This window comes from Syngnathus floridae, chromosome 2 (assembly GCF_059516105.1).
Source record: "Syngnathus floridae isolate MCC-2025c chromosome 2, RoL_Sflo_1.0, whole genome shotgun sequence".
Classification (NCBI taxonomy): domain Eukaryota; kingdom Metazoa; phylum Chordata; class Actinopteri; order Syngnathiformes; family Syngnathidae; genus Syngnathus; species Syngnathus floridae.
In genome coordinates, this window is record NC_142414.1 from 4,435,404 (window position 1) to 4,456,250 (window position 20,847).

The following is a 20,847-nucleotide window of genomic DNA, read 5'->3' on the forward strand; positions in this document are numbered from 1 at the left end:
GGCAGCCTTGGCGGAGTCCAACCCTCACTGGGAACGAATCCGACTTACTGCCGGAAATGCGGACCAGACTCTGGCATCGGTGATACAGGGACCGAACCGCCCTTATCAGTTTGCTCGGCACCCCGTACTCCCGAAGCACCCTCCACAGAACCTCCCGAGGGACACGGTCGAACGCCTTCTCCAAGTCCACAAAACACATGTGGACTGGTTGGGCGAACTCCCATGCACCCTCGAGGATCCTGCCGAGGGTGTAGAGCTGTTCCACTGTTCCACGGCCAGGACGAAAGCCACACTGCTCCTCCTGAATCCGAGGTTCGACCTCCCGACGGACCCTCCTCTCCAGCACCCCTGAATAGACCTTACCAGGGAGGCTGAGGAGTGTGATTCCCCTGTAATTGGAACACACCCTCTGGTCCCCCTTCTTAAAGAGGGGAACCACCACCCAAGTCGGCCAATCCAGAGGCACTGTCCCCGATGTCCACGCAACGTTGTAGAGGCGTGTCAGCCATGACAGCCCCACAACATCCAGAGCCTTTAAGAACTCCGGGCGGATCTCATCCACCCCCGGGGCCTTGCCACCGAGGAGTTTTTGAACTACCTCAGTGACTTCGACCCCAGAGATTGGAGAATCCGCCTCAGAGTCTCCAGGCCCTGCTTCCTCAATGGAAGGCGTGTAGGTGGAATTGAGGAGGTCTTCGAAGTATTCTCCCCACCGACTCACGACGTCCAGAGTCGAGGTCAGCAGCATGCCATCCCCACTGTAAACAGTGTTGACGTTGCACTGCTTCCCCCTCCTGAGACGCCGGATGGTGGACCAGAATTTCCTCGAAGCCGTCCGAAAGTCATTCTCATTGGCCTCACCAAACTCCTCCCACGCCCCGGTTTTTGCCTCAGCAACCGCCGAAGCCATCCGGTACCTGTCAGCTGCCTCCGGAGTCCCGCAGGCCAAAACGGCCCGATAGGACTCTTGCTTCAGCTTGACGGCATCCCTTACCGCCGGTGTCCACCAGCGGGTTCGGGGATTGCCGCCACGACAGGCACCAACGACCTTACGGCCACAGCTCCGGTCGGCCGCCTCAACAATGGAGGCGCGGAACATGGTCCACTCAGACTCAATGTCCCCCGCCTGCCGGAGGTGGGAGTTGAAGCTCTTTCTGACAGGAGATTCTGCCAGACGTTCCCAGCAGACCCTCACAGAGCGTTTGGGTCTGCCAGGTCGGACCGGCATCTTCCCCCACCATCGGAGCCAACCCACCACCAGGTGGTGATCAGTTGACAGCTCCGCCCCTCTCTTCACCCGAATGTCCAAAACATGCGGCCGCAAATCCGATGACACGACTACAAAGTCGATCATCGAACTGCGGCCTAGGGTGTCCTGGTGCCAAGTGCACACATGGACACCCTTATGCTTGAACATGGTGTTCATTATTGAAAATCCATGTCGAGAACAGAAGTCCAACAATAAACTTCAGCCCCACAACATCCAGAGCCTTTAAGAACTCCGGGCGGATCTCATCCACCCCCGGGGCCTTGCCACCGAGGAGTTTTTTAACTACCTCAGTGACTTCGACCCCAGAGATTGGAGAATCCGCCTCAGTACAAGATCGGGAGGGCCGTTCCTCCCAATCACGCCCTTCCAGGTCTCACTGTCATTGCCCACGTGAGCATTTAAGTCACCCAGTAGAACGATGGAGTCCCCAGAAGGAGCGCTTCAACATGCATTTAGCTAACACAATTTTATGACCACTGGTTTAGCAATGAAAACAATATATTTATAATATTCATATATATTTTATGTCACAGAATGTAAAAAGATAAACAATGTAAACAAGTTTAAAAATCATCACGCCACGCAGAAAGTAAAATCATGAAAACTACTTTTTATTTATGTCTGGTGATTTTTTTGTATCGTGTGTAGACCAAGACACCGTTCATGAGGACAGTTGGGTTTCAACATGGTTCTAAGAAAAGGGTTTTCTCCACTTGGCGACAAAACAGCACCCACACCAGAGACATTGATGTTTATGTCAAATACAATCAGGACTTTATTGGGCCCAGGACAATTCTGATGAGGATGGAGCGAAGCAAGTGCATGCTTAGCAATCTTATGTGGTAGAAAAACTCCCATAAAGATGCCAATATGATGAAAGGATGGGAAATTCATAGATATGCCAGGAAGCAGCGGAGGGTGACTGTAAGCAGAGGCAAGCGTGGCATGGCCTGAAGGAGTTGGGCGGAGTTCTTGAGCATCACCTCCACAGGAAAGTGGTTGCTCACCTGCAGAGCCTGGAAAGAAAAACAGCAGAATCAGTAAGCAAGAATTAACTCCACCAAGGTGTAGTAATTTTTCTTTGTTTTGTTTTTTTGTATTGTCCCCACCAATGAGAGAAATGGCAAATAGGTAATACTACACAATGAAATAATTTTAACTGCACTTATTACAGTAACTACATTGCATTGGAGTATCATCAAACACATGATGGGTATTAAAGTTAACTAACATGATGGTCATCAAATGCACAATAATTCTGTCTTATCATTTATCATTATTTATTTCATACTTGTTTGCCAAATAAATGTAAAGAAAGCTTTGATATTGTCAATGAATACATTGACAAAGATGCGTGACAACAGAAGCCTGCATTACTGTGGTCTTGGTCAGTTTGAACTCTTTAGCGAAGTTGAAGACATTGGCGGAGAACGGAGTTATGGCTTTCAGGAAGGACTTCCCGTATACGACGATCCTGTGGTACAAGATTAAATGCCACAGTCAAACATCAGTTCGACATGCATGCACGCGCATGCGCACATACCTACCGATCATATGCACAACTTGTCTCGTCCATGATGGTGGTGTCTATTTTGTCTCCGATGAGCCAGAAGAAGCTGCTGTTGGTGAACAGTCGGATGTTCTTCTTATCAGGGCGTGTCATGTGAGCGCAGCCAGCGTGAAAATTTCCCAAGAACATCACGTTCTACACACAAAGACACACACAAATGCACACAAGTAAAAAACATACACACACCAAAAAAAAAATTAATAGTTCCCAACTTGCATTGGCTTTCGGTCCACTTAAGATGTGACTTCAAGATTCTTTTACTAACCTATAAAAAAAATATTGCATGGCTTAGCGCCTTCCTATCTTATCAACCTAATTGTACCTTAAGTTCTGTTCAAAAACCTTCGTTGGCAAAACGCTGGACTTTTAGTGATTCCTAGGGCAAAAAAGAAGGGATAAGCGCAAATTCGATTCAGTCTCCAGAGCTTTGGAATGCCCTACCCATAGTTATTAAAGCTGCTACCTAAGTAAATCATTCAAGACCCGATTAAAAACACATTTCTGTGGTATTGCCTTTAATTAACCTAGGCTGGCCAATTCGTCTGCAGTTTGTACTTTCTGTCTTGTCGTGAAGAGTTGTTTGTTGTGTGCATGTTGGTGACTAAATGAATGTGTTTTACGATTTGAAGTTTTTTGTTAGAAAAAAATCATTGTTTAACGAGCAGCATGGCTGAAATAGATGTGTAGATTAATAACTTGGCTCATGTTTGCTCACTGCTGCACTCTGGTGGCTGATGCCTGCCAGTATCCACGATGTTGAGAAACTTAATCCAAAACTTCATTTGGATCCTAATTTGATGTCAGCACATTGCAGAACAAATTGGTTGTTCTACAAGATCCGAGCGTGAGTCAGCATGAGTGAATGCGAGATCTTTAGAGGGATGCAAAGTTGCGTGGTAAGATTTTTTTTATTTTTATTCAATGTTTTACCAGGTAAGCCAATTGAGAACACTTTCTCATTTACAATGGTGACCTGGAGGTAAGGTGTGTGAAGTGTCTTGCCCAAGGACACAACAACATGTGACTGTGACAGAGCTGGGATCGAACCGCCAACCCTCCGGTTACGAAAGGACCAGCTCTCAAAGTCAAAGTCAAAGTCAGCTTTATTGTCAATTTCTCCACATGCCAAAGACACACAAAGAAACCGAAATTTCGTTCCCCCCTATCCCACGGTGACAAGACATGGCTCACAACAGACAAACAAGTAAACAAGTATAACAAAAGCGTGCTGAATAAATAATTAATAAATAACACAACAATAAATAAATAAATAAGTGGAGCAGAAAAAAAAGGAGCAAGTGCGCGTACAGCAGACATTCCCGAAAATAGCGCAACAGTGCCGCACGCTACGCAGAAGTGGGTAGCGAGTTCAGGGCCCTAACAGCCTGGAGAAAGAAGCTGTTGGCGAGTCTGGTGGTGCGGGAGCGCAGGCTCCTGTACCTCTTCCCAGAGGGCAGAAGGTCAAACAAAGAGTGAGCCGGGTGACTCACATCTCTGGCAATCGAGGTTGCCTTGCGGGCGAGATGGGAGGCGTAAATGTCCTTCAGGGAGGGGAGCGAAGCACCAATACTCTTACCAGCCGTATTCACTATGCGCTGCAGGGCCTTCAAGTTCTGTTCAGTGCAGTTACCACCCCAGACAGCGATGCAACTGGTGAGGACGCTCTCAATGGTGCCACGGTAGAATGTAGACAGGACCGCCTGAGGAGCACATGCACGCCTGAGCTTCCGCAGGAAGTACAGGCGGTGCTGAGCTTTCTTTGCCAGTGACGAGGTGTTTGCGGACCAGGAGAGGTCCTCACTGATGTGCACCCACAGGAACTTGGTGCAGCTCACCCTCTCCACCACAGCACCGTCGATGATCAGCGGCAGGTGTGTTGTGTGACCCTTCCGGAAGTCAACAATGATTTCCTTGGTCTTATTTACGTTCAGCAGGAGGTTGTTGTCCCTGCACCACGTGGTCAGAAGGTCAACTTCCGACCTGTACCGAGTCTCGTCGCCCTTCGTGATGAGACCCACCAGAGTCGTGTCGTCAGCAAACTTCACTATGCGGTTGTCGCTGTAGGTCGCAGTGCAGTCATGCGTCAGCAGGGTGAAGAGCAATGGACTGAGCACGCAGCCCTGGGGGGCCCCCGTGCTCAGCGTGATGCTGGCGGAGATTTTGTCGCCGACACGCACCACCTGAGGCCTCTGACAGAGGAAGTCCAGTAGCCAGTTGCAGAGGGAGGTACTGAGGCCCAGCTCGTCGAGTTTGCAGATGAGTCGCTGCGGCACAATGGTGTTGAAGGCAGAGCTGAAGTCCACAAACAGCAACCTCACATATGAGTCCTTTCTCTCCAGGTGGGTGAGGGCCGAGTGGAGGGCAGAGCAGAGCTCTACTGCCTGAGCCACAGCCGCCACAGATTTGAAAAACTAATTGTGTTCTGACTACTAATTTTGAAACAGGAATGCGTGATTACAAATGAATGAAAATGGCTGCTATTTGAGATTACGAGTTACATAAACTGGCAGGTTATTTATACCTTACACAAAAAGGATCCCAAAGTAGAAACAAAAGCAAAAGGAACAAAAATGCCCGTTAACAGAAGTGTAAGTATGGCTTGTGAACTGTTTCAAATATACATGCCAAATAGGCCAAAACAAACTAAGAGCCTTTATTATATATGTGTACTGAATATTCTAGCAATGAGCTACACTAATACAACAAATTAACTTAGTTATTAAACGTGTGTACATACGTATTATTTACAACAAATTTCTATATTTTTGAAACAATATTTTTGAAACAATATTTTTGACTCTCTTTTGAACACAGCAAGTTATTCACACCTTTTCAATTCATTATATTAAGATGTTAACTGCCACACTGTAAAAACTAAAAACAGAGAAAGACTTAGAGCTGTGGAGGAAGAGCTCCGTGTGTGTCTTTCATCGATTCCTGCCAGGATATCTGCTCTGTGTTTATCCAAACAGGCCCAGGTTTCACACTGAGTGAAAATAAATATGAACAATTGTGAAATACTTTTTGTCAGTTTTTATTTGATTATTATTCAAGATGTCTGATTCAACATCATTCTTCAATGTTAAAAAAAGCTTATATTAACAATATAACACTTATATTGTAAATATTAGTTGTTTTTTTCGCATTTTCAGCTGGTGGTGTGCCGCGGGATTTTTTCAATAAAAAAAATGTGCCTTGGCTCGAAAAAGGTTGAAATACACTAAAATAAGCAGTAGCCAGGTGGCCAATGTAAATAAGCGTGGAAGTTACCTTGTTATTCCATTTGTTCAATACTTGCTTGAAGACATCGTACAGGTGGTCCATCTCCTGGATGGCGCTGCTTGGGTCTGCATGCAGCCCGACCAGAACAAAATTCTTGATAGCTGATGACAAAAGTGGTTGTTATAAAACAATATAAAAGCCAAAAAAATTATTCATGGGTTGCTTGCTTACCAGTTGTGTTGCTGAGGAAGTAAACAGCAAACGGCGGCCTGACAAACTGATTCTGGTCTTGGTACTGATGTTGACCCATTACATGCACCGTTTCTGCCCTGACAACAAAACATCTGTGTCAACTGAAGAGTTAAAACACTAGCATCTACTTTTTGTGAATTGAGTAAAAAAATCTGGTGATAGCTAATATCTTTTATTTAAGTTATCTCAGTTAATATCAGGCCAGACAACACAAACAAAATTTCTCTAGTCAAAATTTTTCACATAACTATAAAATTACTGTTAAATGCTAATTGAATGAGTAAATAAAACATTACAACTACAACCTCTAATTTTTAACATTGACTCAAATTACGCCTTAATCCTAAAATTTAAAAGGCAGAGACAAGACTGCAGTCAGCTATCTTCTTTGTTCGATGTTGCTATACTTTGTGGTGTCTTGTTGCTGCCGAGAGAGAGACAGAGAGAGAGAGAGAGACAGAGACAGAGACAGAGAAGAAAAAGTAGGAAGAGTAGGAAGAGAATAAAGCTTGGCTGAATGATAGGACTGCTGGTGCTCTTCCTAGATAAATTCTGATTCTGTCTCAGGAAAGGAACTGCCCATTTTGCAGTTGAAGGATAAGGGACGAGAAAGTTTAAAAAATGACTGATTGAGCATGGATAGAAGTGGGGTTTTCACCTGTCCTTCACCTGATTTTTTTTTTGCATTTATCTTCTTTGTTTTCATCTTAGTATTTCATATATGTAATACTTCTTTTTCAATAAAGAAGAGGGAAAAATCTCTATGCTGAGACCAAACTGCCTGAAATTTAAGTGGTGTGAATAGTAAGTTAGCCAACTAAAGAGCTTTAAGTGTTTATTATAAATTATGAAACCGCTGTCATTAGCCTCTCTCAGAAGCCGTTTGTCCCAAGTACCTGCTCATCTTTAGGATGCCCACTGATGGCCAGCGGATAATAATTTGTTCAACACCGCAAGAATCGACTTGGATTTGATTCTACCTTTGGCTACAATACAGAGCAGAATCCTGGTTTAAGGGACTTGTTTTAAACGTAAATTTTTTTGCCGTTGTTGTGGGTATTGTGTGCTACTGATTGTTGTGTATGTATGTGTGACGTGTGTCGACAGAGCGCACATGCGTGTGAAGTATTCTGGAGGAGGAAGGCGGGAGCTAGCGTGTGTGCGGTTGTGGACCAGAAACTGATAAAAACAAATGAAAGAATACTACATCGAGTGTAAGAAGCAAGTGGAAAAAGTGTGCCAAATAAACTCTGACTGCAGTGCGACCCGTCTCCCTGTGTTGTATGTGTGCGTTATCGGGCCGCTGGGACTTCCCCTGTTGACAATGTGCAATGACAACGACCCCACAGCCTTGGACAAACGTCTCTTCTACATCCCTCGACTACTGTGAGGCAGCAAGCAAGACAACACACTAAGTGAATATGAGGCTTCGTAAAGCTCTGAGGCTGCCACCGTACCATCATACTCATATAAGCACTTCACCATTTTATTCAAAGCTCATCTGTTGGACTATGATATATATATATTTTTTTACATATACTTACGATGGACGGAGGTACGGACCGCTGATGGTTTTACAATAACGAGGACGGACGGACCATTCATATCTTATGACTAAGAACGAACGAGAACGGAAGGAGGCTGAGGTCGCGGACGAAGGACAGACTGGCGTGTGTGTGTGTGTGTGCGTGTGTGTGTGTGTGTGTGCATGGGTGTGCGTGTGTGTAGGCCTGTGTTTATATGCGCGTGCGTGTGTATGTACGTATGTATATGTACTATATTCATTCATTCATTAATGTTACACATTGGCTGTGGCTGATGACAAATATGACATGGTGCCGAGCACACTTACAAACCTTTTTCCAAACTTTAACGCTTCAGACAACAGACCCAATGCTTTGATAAAACAACCAAATAGTTTTGTCGCTGCTTTAAAACAGCTAGTTTTGTAGTTATGTTGTAATGTATCAGTTTGGAAATATGGAGGAGGAGATGATTAGAAATTAACTTGTTGAAAAGATGAACTCATCAGGGAGCGTTTGCAAGTGGAATTACCCCTCACACTAGCCAAGCTTGGTCCACTGCACGTAATATTGAAATTGCTCTATCTGAGAATAACACTACATGCAAGGACGCATTGGACTGTGACGTACACATTGTTCGACAGAAAACAGGATTCCAGAGACATGGGAAGTTCAAGGATCAACACCAACTGCTTTCACCACCACCTGAACAACCAAAACCTAGAAAGTACCAAAATGAAATGTCCATCCGTCCGCCCCAACCTCCCTCCCTCCGTCAGTCCACCCACCGCGTATTTGGGGTCAGGTCAAGGAGGCAGCAGCTTCAGCAGGGAAGCCCAAACTTCTCTCTACCCAGCCACTTCTTCCAGCTCTTCTGGAGGGATCACAAGTCATTCCCAGGCCAAACGAGAGACAGTCTCTCGAGCATGTCCTGGGCCATCCGGGTATGGGCCTGCTACTCGTGGGACATGCCCGGAACACCTCAGCATTCTAATCAGATGCCCGAGGCACCTCAGAGTCCCTCTCAGATGATCATGCTTCAGATGACATAGTCTCTCCAGACTGTGCTGGGTCGTCCCTAGGACCTTCTACTGGTGAGACACCTCTCCTGGGAGTCGTCCAGGATGCATCCTAATGAGATGCCCGAGCCACCTCATCCAGCCCCTCTCAACACGGTGGAGCAGCAGCTTGACTCCAAGTCCCTCACGGATGACCGAGCTTCTCACCCTACCTTTAAGGGAGAGCCTGGACACCCTGCGGAGGAAACTCATTTTGGCCGCTTGTTTCAGGATCTCGTTCTTTCAGTCACAACCCGCAGCTCATAGATGAGGGTAGGATCATACATCAACCGGTATATCGAGAGCTTTGAATTTCGTCAACTCCTTCTTCACCACGAAAGACCAGAATATGCATCACAGCAGATGCTGCACTGATCTGCCAGTCTCCTGCTCCATCCTAACCACACTCGTGAACAAACTCCAACATACTTAATACCTCCACTTATGACAAGATCTCATCGCCGACCTGGAGAGGTTTCCGACTAAGAACCATGGTCTCAGATTTGGAGGTTCCGATATAAATCAGGATTTAAGAGGCCTTGTGGAACATAGCCAGGATAAAGTGTAAAGCATGTGACTAAACGAACCCATCATGAGAGATGACACGCTCAGAAAAGATTTCTGAATCTGTGTTTCTGATTTCTGACTATGTGTTGCAGACCAGTAGCGGAGGTGCTGCATGACCCAATGCATTGGTCATGTGATGTAATGCTGCCGTTGTCCCCTGCGCAAGCATAAATAGGTCTTTGGACGAACATATCAATTTGACAGTTAAAAAGAAAGTAGAAGGTGTAAAACATCTATATCATATTAATTTAAACATTTTCTCAAAGACCGTTAACAGAATCGTTACCTCATTACCTCCTACCCTCAAGTTATCACTAATCTATTCCATTTATGTATCAAGCTTGAAAATTATTGTGATGAGTTGCAACAACCCTAAGATGGCAGCAGTGCCCATGATCAGAGGACAGCCTGTGACTTGGAGAGTAGAAGAAATAGCTCATGATGGAGAGTAGGTAGGGTGTGGAAGAGTCAGAGCGGATTCAGAGAGGATGAGAAAATAAAAAAACACAAGCAGCTTACTTTCGAAGATACTCTTCTTAGAGTTCAAGTCAACAAAAGATCGTCATTGGTTCAAGATTACAATGACGAAGTAAAAATAAAAACCCGTTCGTCAACTAAAAAGCACCCGACACGGTAGACACAAACTCCGCTGGAGCCATGTGGAACACCATCGGGTGATTGTGCTTGTCCTGAGCTTCCCGTTCAGTGGATGCAGTTTTGTGGGCTAACTGCGGCGAGGCAGCCGACCAACAACCCATGGAAACAAAGCAACAAGCATCCCCGTCCATGCACCCCACGGGGCTTTTTGCCTGAAACTCAGCTGTCCATTTATCAGGTGCAGCTTCGGGGACAAGTCGCCTTGCCATCAAGCGACAACAGAGATCAAAAGGAGCCGCGTGGCGAGGTGGACTTTTCACCATCTGCTTTTTGGACCAAGCTTTATGGGAAAACTGCAGCGAGACACCCCATCAACAATCCAGGGAAGCAATGAGACAAGCATCCCTGTCTGTGCATCTCACGGGGCTTTTCGCCTAAGGCTCAGCCACCTGTATTTAGGATGCAGCTTTGAGGGCAAGCCGCCTCGCCTTCAAGCAACAAAGGTAAAAAGAAAAAAATTCTCGCCACCTGTTTCAATGGAAGTCACATCTGATAGAGACTCATAATCTTTCAGTGAAACTGATCCTGACTCCAGCAATGAGGATATACCCTTGGAGTTCAATGATAGCAGCAGCAGATACTCCTCACCAGAACATCCACCAGAGCAACGAGGTAAGCCTAAATTTGCTCCCATGCTAACTTTCGTAATTGCAAGATTACCCCAACAACAAGTATTTTTTTTGTAATGTATCTGGTGGGTTTTTTTTTGTAATGTATCTATTCCCTTACATTAGATTGTAGATCCAGCACCAGTGCTCCTCCTGTTAGCAGTGCAAGGAAATGGTAGACATCTCAATGATTCTGGCTGGCATCATGCTGGCTGGAAACCAACCCAATTTCTCTTCACAGCTACTCCTGGAGCAGAGAGTATTGCTAAAGAGATGGATTCTGACCAGCCAGCCGAATACCTGGTGTTGTTCCTTACAAATGAGTTGCTGCAACACATTGTTGATCAAACTAATATCTTTATTGCAAACTTTCTTGCAGCACAAACTAACAATCAAACGTCCAAAGACTTGGAAACCTTTGGGGGTACCTGAGCTCAATACATTTTTGGCACTGACCTTTATTACTGTGTTTGTGAGAAAAAAAAAAATTGCCATGTATTGGGCTGTTGAATCCACCATGTAATTCCATTTTTCAGTCGAACTATGCCAAGAAACAGATTTCAAATTATATGGTGCTTCCTTCACTACAACATTAATGCATCACATGATCCATCAGATAAACTGTACAAGGTTCGGCCGGTACTGAATTACATTGTCAAAAATTTCAGGGAACTATACCAGCCTAAGCAAAATATTTGCATAGATGAAAGGATGATGCTGTGGCGGAGGCATCTTGCCTTCAAAGTGTAAAACCCACAAAAGTCATACATACCGTGTGACTCAGTCTGACTGGCTATTGTTTCAATATGCAGCTTTATGTTGAGGAATCCAGCACATTGTTTTTCAAAAAAGACAAAATATTGGTGTCAAATTTTAACTTTTACTTGAAATACATCTGTTCACAAAATCCTCAATTTCTCAGTTTTTTCGCCTGAAATAGGATTTTTGGTTAAATTTACCTATGTTCAGCTGCAGATAACCAAAGAATGACAAATGTTAGAATTATATATTTTTTTGTTGGTGATAGACTCTTTCTTCCTTTTGGTGGGTTCCATGTTTATGTGACCATGAAACACAATATTCTGTGAACCTTCGAAGATGGGTCAACATTCTCAAAAATGGCTGGCATTGAGGGGCTTGGCTGTGCTACAAACTGCTGTCATTTTATGAGTAGAGCGGAGCTTATAGATACTGTAGTTTATAAAAACTCAGCACCTGGACCAGTTTACTACTAGGGCAAAGGCCCCCATCACTATGTACTACTGCGTATAAACATGTCATCCAACATGAGGTGCATTATGAGAAACGGTGATGGTGTCTCACCTATAGATGAAGACATAGTTCCGCAGATCATCAGCAGACCTTCCCAGACTGGGGCTGGACACGACATCGTAGTGGTAACCTTCATACCTCCAAATAACACAAACACACACCATACAAACAAACATAAGAACTCAGCATAAACCACATGACTGTCTCACACAATCAATCATTAACACAAACATATCATTTGTTGAGGTGTGTGCTTTTCTCATACAACTTAAAAATGTCTTTTGACCAATATGTATTTAATTGTGACTTTTTTAGGTACCTTTAATAAAAAGTGCTTTAAGAATTCAATTTACCGGATTTTCACGATCATAAGGCGCATATAAAAGCCTTTAATTTTCTCAAAAAACTAAGGTGCGCCTTTTAATAAGGTGTGCCTTTTGTGTGGACCGAATTCCAAAATCTGTAAAGTTGTTTTGTGTGGCCTTTAATTTTCTCAAAAAAACGAAGGTGCGCCTTTTAATAAGGTGTGCCTTTTGTGTGGTCCGAATTCCAAAATTTGTAAGTTGTTTTGTGTGCCCTTTAATTTTCTCAAAAAACGAAGGTGCGCCTTTTAATAAGGTGTGCCTTTTGTGTGGACCGAATTCCAAAATCTGTAAAGTTGTTTTGTGTGGCCTTTAATTTTCTCAAAAAACGAAGGTGCGCCTTTTAATAAGTTGTGCCTTTTGTGTGGACTGAATTCCAAAATCTGTAAAGTTGTTTTGTGTGGCCTTTAATTTTCTCCAAAAACGAAGGTGCGCCTTTTAATAAGGTGTGCCTTTTGTGTGGACCGAATTCCAAAATCTGTAAAGTTGTTTTGTTTGGCTTCTATAATATGCATGCGTAATACGTATGTAGATTCGATGAACCTATCAGAAGCCATTATGTTTCACGTAGATCGGGGCAAAAAACAGAGGACTGTACGTAACACGAAGAGTACGTACCTCCGTCGCCATTGATAAATAAATACTATCGTTTGTGCAAATCTGTAAAGTTTTTTTGCGTGGCTTCCGCTACACGGAGACGTAATATACAGGCATAATATGTAGACCCGATGAACCAATCAGAGGACATTACGTTTTACATAGACCGGAGCGGTAAACCAATCAGAGGACTGTACGTAATGGGATCCTCCGTTGCCATTGATAAATAAACACTAGCGTTTGTGCAAAGCAAACAGCATTAGGACCCTCTAAAATGGCATCAACAAAGAGACATGCTTCCGAGGCACAACTCGAGCTTTCTGGGAAGCCAGGAGCATTGCACAAGAGCAACGTGACAACGACGAGACAATGACGAGAGGGAACTTGTCATGTTTAATGGCAAACTTGCCCTACTGTTTAATTTGGATACAGAAAATGAGGACTCAGATGGATTTGCATATGAATATCAATCAATAATAATCTGAGTACATTAGAGTACATGGTTAAACAGTAGAAGAAAGTACAACGGAACTGCCTTGCTCCTGTGACGCAAGTCATGGCATGCATGCGCCATATAATGCCGTGCGCCCTATGTGTGGAATAAGTACAGAGAAGCCCCCGGAATTGAGTCAGCGCCTTTTAACCCGAAGCGCCTTATGGTGCAGAAAATATGGTAAATATGTTTTATGTCTTTCGACAAACAAAATGCCTCTTGACTTCCTCCATTTATTCAAAACGTCTGTATTTTATGGTTGGGGTGACTTTGTTCCGTTTCTGGACATTTTTTCATGTTTTCATGTGTTGCATCAAAGACGGAGAATTGAAGAAAAAAAAAAACCCAGGGGTGCTGATATTTGAAGAGTATTATTAAAAAATGCAGAGGTTCTAAATAGCACCATGCTGGAGTTTCTAAGGATGTATTCAGACCAGAAAAGTCCTTTAGTCCGCTTGGTTTGGTCTGGACGAAAAGCGGACTTATTTTTTTTTCATTTGTTGCGGTTCCTATTTCGACTGTACATTTTGCAAGTGAAGTATACGCATCCATGCTTGTGACGATCTGTGCTCCCATTGGACAGCAATGACCAGGGCGGCACACAAAGCACAGACCCGGAAATGGAGGAAAACATGCCAGTCCTAAATATATGAAAATCAGTCACTTACCATAGTCTTCTACCTGTGTTCAAATGAGTGTCTCTGAAGAGTGGAATAAATTACTTCATTTTCAGGCTGACGGTGGTGATAAACTTAAGTCTGAAGGGGTGTGGTCGGAGGGGCTGGGAATGGGGGCAACCCCTTCCCATAACTTTCATTGTAAACATCTTTCGAAGAAATACCCAAAGTTGAAAGATGATTCTTAAAAACTCTCGAGCAGTAGTACAGGATTTTCACAATCATAAGGCGCACATAAAAGCCTTTAATTTTCTCAAAAAATGAAGGTGCACCTTTTAAGAAGGTGTGCCTTTTGTGTGGACCATATTAAAAAAATTGTAAAGTTGTTTTGTATGGCTTTCATAATGTACGGGCGTAGACGTAGATCAGGATGAAAAAAACAGTCAGAGGACTAGACGTAACGTAGACGAGTACCGTAATTTCCGGACTATAAGTCGCGGTTTTTTTCATAGTTTGGGTGGGGGGGCGACTTATACTCAGGAGCGACTTATATATGTTTTTTTTCACAAATTTTTACTTGATCATTAAGACATCACTTACAAGTATAGTTGACCACTTCCCATGTTATTTTTAGTATAGTTGATCACTTCACATGCTTTTATATCTTTATCTTGAACATATTCAAAACATAAAAAATAGAGAAAACATCAAATAAAGCAATTAACACTTTAAAGCACCATATCCAAGTCCACTGTCTGCTGTATGTACACTTGCTCCATTTTTGCTCCTATTATATTTATTATTATTATTCATTATTATTTGTTTATTTATCATTTATTCAACACTCTTATTTATTCATTGTTTGTGCCTTCTTGTTTTTTTTGTGTTGCTTGTATGCACATGTGTACTATCTCACCAAGGGATAGTGGAAACGTAATTTCAATCTCTTTGTGTGTCTTAGTATATAAAAAAAAAAAAAAATCAACGATAAAGCAGACTTTGACTTTGATAAAACAACCAAAAAAAATTATATTTTCAGACGAAACTGGATGAGGGTGCTCTAAATTTCACCGTTGGCCGTGACTCATCAACTGGGTGGGCTTAAGAAAAATGGCACCAAACAGAAACTCATATTTTGCACGTTCCAAACTTCAAGTTGTAAAATATGCAGCTGAAAACAGTAATCGAGCAGCAGAAAGAAAGTTTGGAGAACCGTGATGTACCAATGGATTACTATTTCAAGTGACGTCAGTAGCGCGGCGGTGCGGTTGTTTACATACAAACGTGCCCACACAAGGACATCATTAGCGGTGATCATTTCTAAGTGACACGGAGGACAAAGAGTTTGAAGGAATTAAGGATTTGGAGTGACATAGAAGGTTTGAAAAACTATTATGGCTTTTACGCACGCCCGGTCCGACTCTACTGAGTCGGGGGCCGGCGCTCGGCCGAGTGGTTGTCCGCGAACGGTGCGCGGGGCTCGGACATGGCCATTACGCACGCCCGGTCTGTCTGGAAGTCCACGCCGCCACACGCTTGGAAGTTTGTTTTGTTTAATAAAGAGCCGTTTACCAAACCCACGTCTATCCTTGTACTTTGTTAACGCTACAATATAGTTATATAGTAGATCTGTGGAATAAAGACGAGGCTGACGTCAGGGCGCACGCGCGGCGATGTTGACAAAGGACGAGGAATTTGATCGATGGATTTAATGGAATTAAAATGCACGGATGGTTTGATAATATTATTGGCTTGTATTATAGTTATTTGAAATATAGTTTATCTATCGTTATATGAGCCTGTGGAATATGTGGAATATTTTGAAATGCAAGCGTCCTCAGCCGTGCGCACCCATTGTTGACAAAGAACGATCAATGGATTTAATGAATTGAAGTGACACCGATGGTTTTATAAACATGTTATTCATGTAATAGTTGTCCTTAATCACTCTATATGTTACGTCAGGCCCGTTCTCAGCTCTTTGTTTGAGTTTGTCACGTTAGCATACCTATCGTTTAGCCTGTTGTTGCTATTTAATGAATTGGAGTGACACCGATGGTTTTATAAATATGTTATTCATGTAATAGTTGTCCTTAATCACTCTATATGTTACGTCAGGCCCGTTCTCAGCTCTTTGTTTGAGTTTGTCACGTTAGCATACCTATCGTTTAGCCTGTTGTTGCTATTTAATGAATTGGAGTGACACTGATGGTTTTATAAACATGTTATTTATGTAATAGTTGTCCTTAATCACTCTATATGTTACGTCAGGCCCGTTCTCAGCTCTTTGTTTGTGTTTGTCACGTTAGCATACCTATCGTTTAGCCTGTTGTTGCTATCGTTTAGCCTGTTGTTGCTCGTTCATGACTGTTTTTGGTGTGGGATTTTGTCGAATAAATTGCCCCCAAAATGCGACTTATACTCCGGAGCGACTTATATATCTTTTTTTTCACTTTTTGGGGCATTTTATGGCTGGTGCGACTTATACTCCGGAGCGACTTATAGTCCGGAAAATACGGTACATACCTCTGCCGCCATTGTTTTGTGTGGCTTCCGCCACGTAGATCGGGACAAAAAAAAAACAATCACAGGACTAGACGTGTCACGTAAAGGAGTACGTACCTTCGCCACCATTGTTTTGTGTGGCTTCCGCCACACAGAGATGTAATGTACAGGCACCCGATGAACCAATCAGAGGACATTACGTTTTACGTCAATCGGGGCGGTAAACCAATCCGACGACTGGATGTAACACGTAGAGGAGTACGTACCTCCGCCACCATTGGTAAATAAATACTATCGTTTGAGCAAAGTACGTACCTCCGTCGCCATTGATAAATAAATACTACCGTATGTACAAATCTGTAAAGTTGTTTTGTGTGGCTTCTGCCACACAGAGACGTAATAAACAGGCGTAATATGTAGACCCGATGAACCAATCAGAGGACATTACGTTTTACGTAGATCGGGGCGGTAAACGAATCAGAAGACTTCACGTAAGACGTAGAGTATGTACCTGCGCCGCCATTGATAAATAAATACAATATTTTGTGCAAATAAAACAGCAATAGGACCCTCTAAAATGGCATAGACAAAGAGACGTACTTACGAGGCACAATTCAAGCTTCCTGGAAAGCCGGAATCATTGCCGAAGAGCAACGTGACAACGACGAGACAATGATGAGGGAAATTGGCATGTCAGATGGCAAACTTGCCCAACTGTTTAATTTGGATACAGAAGATGAGGACTTGGATGGATTTGCGTACGAATATCAATCAACAATAACGTGAGTACAGTAGAGCAGTGGTCCCCAACCTTTTTTGCGTCACGGACCGGTTACGTGTCAGAAATATTTTCGTGGACCGGCCTTTATATAAATAAATAATACATTTATATAAATAAATAATACATTTATACTGCGATTGGCTGGCAACCAGTTCAGGGTGTCCCCCGCCTACTGCCCGATGACGGCTGGGATAGGCTCCAGCATGCCCGCGACCCCCGTGGGGACTGAGCGGTTCAGAAAATGGATGGATGGATGATAATACATTTATAATAAATATATAAATACGATGAAATAAAATGATACGACTGGCATAAAAACAAGTATAAACAACATAAAAATAAAACTCACCATTACGTTGAATTAGTGGGAGCACTGAGCTTGTTTCTCAGAAACGAGCCGGTCCCATCTAGGTGAAATCGGAGACAATGACATCCAAAGTGGTTAAGGTTTGTCTTTTAATGCAGGATGGTTGGTCTTGATGTGCTGAAGCAGTTCTGAAGGCTTCATTGCCTCGTTAGCTAGCCTGTCGCCACATATTAAGCAGAGTGGGCTTGGCGCGTCAGAGTCACCTGTGGTGATAAATCCATATTTTAAGTAGGACTCCAGAAATGTTCTTTTAAATGCAGCTTTCCTTTTCTTAGAAGTCGTAGCTTCTTCTTCTTCCGTCTCCTCATTGGGCTTTTTTCCCTTTCCGAAGAAACTTTCCAAACATCTCTGTTTCTTGCTCATATTTGCTTGCTTCGCGGGCTCGACTGAGGTGACATGTCACGTGACCGAGAATCGTCAATTTTTTTATATTTTTCAAAATAAATGTTTACTCATTTTTGCTAGCTTTGCGGGCTCGACTGGGGAAACATGTCACGTAACCTGGGACGAGCGTCTTGACCTGAATTCATTGATCGTCGATAAAAAAAAAAAGGGGTTGGGGACCCCTGCTGTAGAGTACATGGTTAAACAATAGAATAAAGTACAACCAAACTCACTTTTTTGCTCCCGTAACGTTTTTTTTTTTGTTTACCGTAGATCATGGCATGCATGCGTCCTATGATGCGGTGCGCCCTATGTGTGTGTTAAATACAGTAATGGCACACATAACTGAGACTGCACCTTTTCGTACGGTGCGCCCTTTGGTTGTGAAAATACGGTATATATGCCCGCTCTAAGATAAAAAACGGTGACAAATTCCAAGTGAAATAAAAATGGCAAACTATATCTATATACATACTATATTATATATATATCGCAACAGAAAGCGAGAAAGAAAGAAAGAGCAAGAGAGAGAGCGCGAGAGAGCGCGAGTGGGAGAGGTAAGAGGGGAGAGAGATAGTGGAGAGAGGGAGAGAGAGGGCAGAGTGGAGGGAAGGAGACTCAAAATTAAATGTTCTTAAATGTTCTTCAGTTAAAGTCCATTCCAATACTTGGCATCAATACAATACAATGACATCAAACAAAATGTCTCCAGATGTAAATACCATTAAATAAGTTGTAATTCTTTTGTCTGATCGTTATCTTTGACTCTGAAGCCGAAATGTCTTTAGTACAGTATAAGAAAAACAAAGGAATTGACTTTGCCATTTCAACACTTTTGGAAGAGATTGCAAGAGTTAAATAAAAAAAAGTTGTGAATAAGCTTTATTAACATAACTCGCATCTCAGATTAGGAAGAATCTATGCCCTTTAGTATTGGCTTTCTGTATGTGTTCCCACAGCATTTGTGTGAATTTGTTATTTGGAAGAATATCACTCCTAAATCGATGCTAATTTCAAGTCTAGAAACTAACAAAAGCAAGACAAAGAAAACTCCATCCATGAGCACACTTAAACTGTGCATTGCGCAAGATTTGAAAATAGGGCCATTAGTGTTGCGCCATCACTATCCGCAAATACACATCAAAATACACATTGGCTCTTAATTCACTCAAAGCTAAGATTGGGATGAGTGATTGGTTTGCTTTACTGGTTCACTGATCACCATTAAGTAGATATACACTACAGAACGCTAAATTATAATTTATTGTAAATTACTCTGCAAACCTCTAAATAATTGCTCATGGACACCTGGGGTTCCTTCTACCCCAGTTTGGGAACCACTCTGTTATTCATATCATAAGCAGCACCCACCACCACCACACAAACCCCCCACCTTGTCATGTCATGATACTCCACATTTGGTACAACGGACAATCACATGCAAGCGCTGCAGCAACTAGTTCAAGCACTTTCACCAACCAATCACTGAGTCAAATCAGCATAGCTACCGTTAGTGAGCTTGTTAGTCGGAGACAGGGTAAGATGATGCCAAATATCAATCATGATAATGATAAAAATGATAATAATAATAATAATCAGGGATGCACGATAATTCTGGACAAGATAATTATCAGGCCAATATAAGGATTTATGACATCAGTTAATCTGACATTACGCAACATACATTACATAACAAAAAAAGATCAGAAAGGAAAAATACTGATACATGTTAATTCATGTTTGAAAGGTAGGTCAAAGTTTTGAATAGTGTGTGGTGCATTATTTTAGTTTATTTTAGCTAGATAAATTATTTTAGTTCATTTGAGTGTTTAGCCCCTCCGCGAGTCGTCACCTTATCGTGGTGGAGGGGTTTGCGTGCCCCTATGATCCTAGGAGCCATGTTGTCGGGGGCTTCATGCCCCTGGTAGGGTCACCCATGGCAAACGGGTCCTAGGTGAGGGGTCAGACAAAGCACGGCTCACCCAAGCCCCTTATGATGAAAACCATAAATGGACTTTGTTTTCCCTCGCCCGGACGCGGGTCACCGGGGCCTCCCTCTGGAGCCAGGCCTGGAGGCGGGGCTCGAAGGCGAGCGTCTGGTGGCCGGGCCTTCGCCCATGGGGCCCGGCCGGGCATAGCCCGAAATGGAAACGTGGGTCCCCCTTCCCATGGGCTCACCACCTGTGGGAGGGGCCGAAGGGGTCGGGTGCAATGTGAGCTGGGCGGCAGCCAAAGGCAGGGACCTTGGCGGTCTGATCCCCGGCTGCAGAAGCTGGCTCTTGGGACATGGAATGTCACCTCTCTGGCTGGAAAGGAGCCCGAGCTGGTGTGCGAGGCAGAAAGATTCCGACTAGATATAGTCGGACTAGCCTCCACACACAGTTTGGGTTCCGGTACAAGCCCTCTCGAGAGGGGCTGGACTCTCTTCCACCGCCTCCCACCGTGGGAGTTGCCCACGGTGGGAGGCGTCGAGCAGGTGTGGGTATACTTATTGCCCCCCGGCTGGGCGCCTGCACATTGGGGTTCACCCCGGTGAACGAGAGGGTAGCCTCCCTCCGCCTTCGGGTGGGGGGACGGGTCCTGACTGTTGTTTGTGTCTATGCACCAAACAGCAGCTCAGAGTACCCACCCTTCTTGGGGTCCCTGGAAGAAGTGCTGGAGAGCGCTCCTTCTACTGGGTGACTTCAATGCTCACGTGGGCAATGACAGTGAGACCTGGAAGGGCGTGATTGGGAGGAACGG

The 20,847-nt window shown here is 43.7% G+C and overlaps 1 protein-coding gene across 5 annotated transcripts in view; it reads right to left on the reverse strand.

The window, feature by feature from the left end:
* Positions 1 to 1,860: 1,860 nt before the first annotated feature.
* The window catches only part of LOC148401304 (deoxyribonuclease-1-like 2), a 60,783-nt gene continuing 41,796 nt past the window's right edge, over positions 1,861 to 20,847 (reverse strand). For all 5 annotated transcript variants that reach the window (XM_088400459.1, XM_088400441.1, XM_088400451.1 and 2 more), the window contains 6 exons: positions 12,051 to 12,137; positions 6,294 to 6,391; positions 6,111 to 6,223; positions 2,818 to 2,975; positions 2,648 to 2,744; positions 1,861 to 2,286 (listed from right to left, as the gene is read on the reverse strand). In XM_088400459.1, the coding sequence (XP_088256585.1) occupies positions 2,161 to 2,286; positions 2,648 to 2,744; positions 2,818 to 2,975; positions 6,111 to 6,223; positions 6,294 to 6,391; positions 12,051 to 12,137 (679 nt within the window). In that variant the 3' untranslated portion in view covers positions 1,861 to 2,160. The remainder of the gene's footprint in view (positions 2,287 to 2,647; positions 2,745 to 2,817; positions 2,976 to 6,110; positions 6,224 to 6,293; positions 6,392 to 12,050; positions 12,138 to 20,847) is intronic.